The sequence below is a fragment of the Vigna angularis genome, chromosome 3, assembly GCF_016808095.1.
Source record: "Vigna angularis cultivar LongXiaoDou No.4 chromosome 3, ASM1680809v1, whole genome shotgun sequence".
NCBI classification, from domain to species: domain Eukaryota; kingdom Viridiplantae; phylum Streptophyta; class Magnoliopsida; order Fabales; family Fabaceae; genus Vigna; species Vigna angularis.
In genome coordinates this window covers 41635832-41641345 of record NC_068972.1, presented here as the reverse complement: position 1 = coordinate 41641345, position 5514 = coordinate 41635832, and the positions used below count along the sequence as shown (strand labels likewise).

General features: G+C 26.9%; 1 protein-coding gene across 1 annotated transcript; it reads right to left on the bottom strand.

Annotated features, from left to right (window-relative positions):
* Positions 1 to 4609: 4609 nt before the first annotated feature.
* Positions 4610 to 5282, bottom strand: LOC108324376 (ethylene-responsive transcription factor 1B). The gene has a single exon (XM_017557322.2). The coding sequence runs from the start codon at positions 5258 to 5260 to the stop codon at positions 4610 to 4612; it is 651 nt and encodes a 216-aa protein (XP_017412811.1). The 5' UTR covers positions 5261 to 5282.
* Between the last annotated feature and the right edge of the window lie 232 nt (positions 5283 to 5514).

Genomic DNA, 5514 nt, shown 5'->3' with positions numbered 1-5514 from the left:
TAGGTAGGTTGCATTTTAAATTAGGATAAAGATAGTTTGAGACCAATTTTTGAGAAACTTTTGGGTAGTTATTAATTTCCTTTAAAATAATACTAAAATCGTTTAACACAAATTTCACCTTTCTTTCTTTCCAAACAACTTTTTCATTTGAAATTTCACATAAAAAGGTCTTTGTTTAGATGTGACATTTTTTTAATTTTAATTTTCAAAATATAACTTGTCACAATATGTTATCTAAATTAAAATAATAATAATAATAATAATAATAATAATAATATTTTACAATTAAATTTAATAAAAATAAGCTATATCCATGATAACAAAAATATAAATTAGATGTAACATTGTTTAATTTAAGGGTTTTTTAAGAAACAAGCTGTAAAGTTTGATAAATACATTAAACTAAAATTAAATTAATAAAAAAAAATATTTAATAAAACAAATACCCTAATTAAAAAAAAACTACTTAGATCCTTTATTAAATGGAATGTTACGATAAAAACAATGTAACAACCCAGTTTTATCGAATAAGAAATATACAATATTTACTCTTTTTTTATATAGTAACATAACATTTTTTATATGTTTGAAAAGGAAATAAGTATATTGTTAAATAAATAAAATAAATCCATGGTTATTGTTTTTATAAAGGACCAATGTAGTAACACTTGAGCATTCTTCTATTTTTCGTCTTATTGGTTTTCATGCGGTGCAGCTATTTTCAGTTATTTAAGAAAAGTATAAAGATTTTAAAAGTAAAATTAAGTTACTTAATTAATTAAAAACAAGCTTTTGTATTATCATGGCTCTCATAAGGTATTAATTTAATATCATCTTTACATGGAAGGAGCGGGGTAGTAAGAGAAATTCACAAGTTTGAGAAACTAAGGGGTGCAATTAGAAAAGGAGGGGATGCGAATTTGGACAACCACATGACCCAAAAGGATGGGTCGAATATCGTATGGGCTTGTGAAATCTATTTTGTAAGGCAGCTCTATTAAACAATTAAATATTTGATAATATTGATAAACACTTGATTAGTCAACTTGTCATTGATGAATAATTTGATGATTAGTATATAATGAGAATACTTGGAGCATTTGTACTTCTCTTTCAAAATGTTAGCCAAATTCACTTAATCATGGAAGGTGGGAAGCACAATCAATCAAAGTTAAATCATGGATTTCCACTAATACCAAATTAACCATGCTAACTTGACTTGACCATGACCATGAAATTTCCATTAATATTCATTAATCAAATGGGAATTAGATTTTAATAATTGGTAGATAAATGTTAGGTTTAGTTTTTAAGACCACCGAAAGAAGAAACCAAGAGAAAATGGTGGAAAATTAAGAAGGATATAATAATGACACGTGATGATTAAAATTCAAAAGAAGTCAGAATATGTTGGATTGTGGTCAATTTTGTGAGTTAGACCAAAATAAAAGGAATTGGGAGAAGAAGCTTCTTTTTGCCTCAAACTTGGACTGTAAAACATGACCAGGAGTTTAATATTATACATACCAAGTTTGGATTTGATAACGTTTTTCGACATTCCACCAACTTAGTTTAAGGTTCTTTCCTTGCCCTTTCCATTTTCATTTTCTTCAAAATATTGCTCATCACATCCTAATATTTTTCTTCTCCTTGCATTTTTAAATTCCATTTCCCACAATTAAATTTTGGTTTCTTGGTCCCTGTCTCAAAAAAATAAAACTTGAATATTAAGAACTTGCTTGGAAGAAACTATTGCATCAGAATTAAGAACTAAATATAAATTTTTACTCGAAATTAAAATTTTATATTTTACATAATCATTCTAATCCAACTATGTTTCAATTAAGAATGACAAAAATACTCCTATCTATCCACGGATAAAATCTACAACAAATAGTTAGTACCTGCAAATATTTATTATCTGCGGTAGCAGAAATTTTAATATCCGTTTATAAACAAGTCGAGTGTGGATATTATACTACTCATACTCGTTAGAATTCGTTACTTACAAAGAAATAAAAATAAAAAATAATTTATATTTTATATTTTATTAAGTTATATTAAATTAAAATTAATTTATATTTATCAAGTTAATTTAATTTATATTATATATATATATATATATATTTGTAATTTTATTTAAATTTAAATTTTAAATTTTTTTAAATATTTGCGGATATCCATAAGTATCCGCAGGTATTTTTGAAATAGATATCCGCACGGCTAGCGAATAAATGACAGATAAATTTTTTTGTTGCAAGTCGGATAGTGAGTAGACTCTATTTATGTTTAATCTGACCCGACCTATTATCATCCTTAGTTTTAACGTGTCAAACAACTTTTTAGACTCACATTTAAATTGTTTACACAATTTAACACATTTCAATTCAAATGTTAGTCTAAAACATCATTTAACATGTAAAACAAAAAAAAATATTAGATTAAGATAACTATATCCATTCATTTTTAAGGTTTGAAAGCAAAGACAAATTTTAATTTCTTATTCAAGTTTAGAGACTACAAATATAGTTAATCCTTTTAAACAATTGTTCACAATAAATTAATTTTAATTTGAAAAAATAATTTCAATTTTTCTCCATTTATCTTCCCTTGTTTATAAATACCAAGAGTTACTTTTAATATATTTCTCATTTTTTTTATCTTTATTTTATCTATAAAACTTGAAATTTCACTTAAAAATCCAATTTGAAAATTTCAAATCGATTAGAAACATAATTAAATTATAATTTATAAATAAGATGTAAACATTATCATATAATTCAATTTTATGAAATTATAATCATTCAAAACTTATCATAATCTATTTTGTTAGAATTATTATGTCATTTACTATTAAAAAAACTCACATTAATTAAAAACATGATATAATATATAAAAGATATTACATAATATACAAATGTATAAGTCTCATTGATTTTTTTGAATTAATATGAAAATAACACTAATTATTATGACTATTGACTTGTTAATCAACTATGTTCATCTGAGTCTTTGGTTTTTGTAAGCAATTAGTTATTAGTTATATAAGGTGACGAGGGAAACCTAGCCTCCTACCATGGCAAGATAGGTATGCCACTTCTTTGGAACATATATACTTGTCATGAAAAGGAACCATTTCAAATAAAAATAAAAATAAAAATAAAAATTATAAATCAACATGGGACCCTAAACCATGCATCATCGATGAAATAATTGTTGGAAATGTTGTCATCACTTTTTACGATCGTTATCGTCATAAAACTATCACATAAAAACACTATTCTTTCTTGTCTTGCTTCATAAATCTCAAAATTTGTCATAATATGAAAATTTTTCACCCTTCAAGACAATAGGCATAAGAAACCCTCGTGTGTGCTTACACGTGTGCAAACCTTGGTCTTACAAATTGACTCAAATGCTTAGAAAAGTAAACTCTTACTTGATGGATGTTTAAATTCTACTGTTTATTATTTCTTTTAATGTTCCAAATTATAATTTTTAAAGATGCAACATTTATATTTAATGTATGAAGGACAAGCTTTCCTTTTGATAATTTTCATGAATTTAATACTCAAACTATTGTTTTTTATTTCCTTTGAATTTAATAACAGTAAATTAAAAGCCCCACAAAAAGGACAACCAAGTATCGAAATTTTCTATGGAAGGAATGAATCTTTGGTTGTCAAGAAGAGAATATACTCTTGGGTATGTTTAAAACAATATTTTTAAATGAAAAAAAAAGAAATATTTTATTTTTTAAATTACGAGAAATTATATAACGTTATAGAAATAAAAACATCAAAACATTATAAACTTATATTAATTTTTTTTATTTTTCACTTTTACTATAAAAACCATTAAATTGTTTGAAGAATATTTATTATATTACTTTGTTTTCTTTCTTTAAAAATTTATCCCCGAGCATATTCCTATCGTATACCTAATAAAAGTCTTACATCCAACAGTAAACGTTTAAAATAATTCACACTTGCCACAAGAAAATGAAGAAAACAAATCAAGAAACTCATTTGTATTAAATTCACATGAATCTCTTATGGAACCATGCAATATATAGTTTTATCAAAAACAAGAAGAAAATTAGTTGAAATTATTTATACACATATTTATCCAAAAAGAGACGAGTGTTATGTTCCTTTCATGTATATTAACATGCCAGCTAAAAAGAAAAAGGTCCCAAATATTACGTATTTTGAACTTAAAATAAAAACAAAAACAAAAAGTTCAACTGAAACAATGTGATTTGATCATTCTAAAATAGCAAACAAAATCAATAACATAGAAAAGTCAGTTGAAAGGACATAACTTGTAGAAATATCTGTAAGACTTAGGGTTTCACAAGAAATAAATAATGAAAACAAAAAACATAGGAAATATAACTAAACATTAAACAAAACAAACATGAAAAAACGGGAGTAAGTTGAACTAAGCAAAACTTGGATAAATATTTAAGAATTAGGGTTTACTAATGATCTAAGCACTAGAAAAACATAGGAAATATAATTAAACAAGATTAATAAAGTAAACAATAATAACAATATAGCTGGAGCTAATTTGTTTATCAAAGATTAAAAACAATGGTTCCTATGATTCACCATGTACATCTAGCATCACTAGAAGACATCATTAACAATTGTTCTAAATACTCTTTTCCCAAGTCTTCCAACACAACCACGTTTTCTAACCTAACACTATCACTCTCTTGTGTCTCTTCCTTTTTTTTCTTTGTAGTCATTTTGCGTCTCAATGAATGTCTCCTCTTCAAGGCTACAACGGGAGAACAACCTTCAAGTTGAGAGAATGAGCAATCCATATCTCTCAATGACTCCTTTACTTTCTCCACAGAAAAGTTGAGTACCGCGGCAGAACCTCGCATGACAAAGGCAGCTTGGTCATACGCCAACGCTGCAGCCTCGGCGTTGTCGAATGTTCCAAGCCATACCCTTATGCCATGTCGAGTAGAATCTCTTATCTCTGCCGCGAACTTTCCCCATGGTCGTCTTCGCACACCTCGAAAACTCTTACCATTGCTATTACCACTACTACTTTTGTGTTGTTGTGAATTCACCTCTTTTTCTTTGATGATGAGTTTGCATGAGTTGTTTTGCTCTTGATATGATGTGATCATGCCATAGAGAAGCATCTCTTCGGGATCATTTTCGTTGAAAGGGAGATGGTGATGAGGGGATCCCACTGAAGATTCTGAAGAGTTTGATGAATAGAGAATGGAAGAAGAATCCATTGAAGAAGGGATACGAAGGAAACAGAGTTGCTCTGTTTTGGATTAGTTTTGGAACACACGGCTTTTAGCTTATATAGGCAATGGAATTTAAGAGTCAACACCTATACCTACTTCACACTTGGATAAATAAACGCTTAAATCCATTTTAATTTTTTCTCCATAGAAATTTCTAAATATAGTCTTTTTTAATTCTTGCTTGATTGTTTAATATTAAACAATTTTAATCGCTATAAATATGTTATCTAAATTACCAA

What these genes read in the sequence shown, in the direction of transcription:
- LOC108324376 (XM_017557322.2), bottom strand. Translation starts at nt 5,260, where the DNA reads ATGGATTCTTCTTCCATTCTCTATTCATCAAACTCTTCAGAATCTTCA.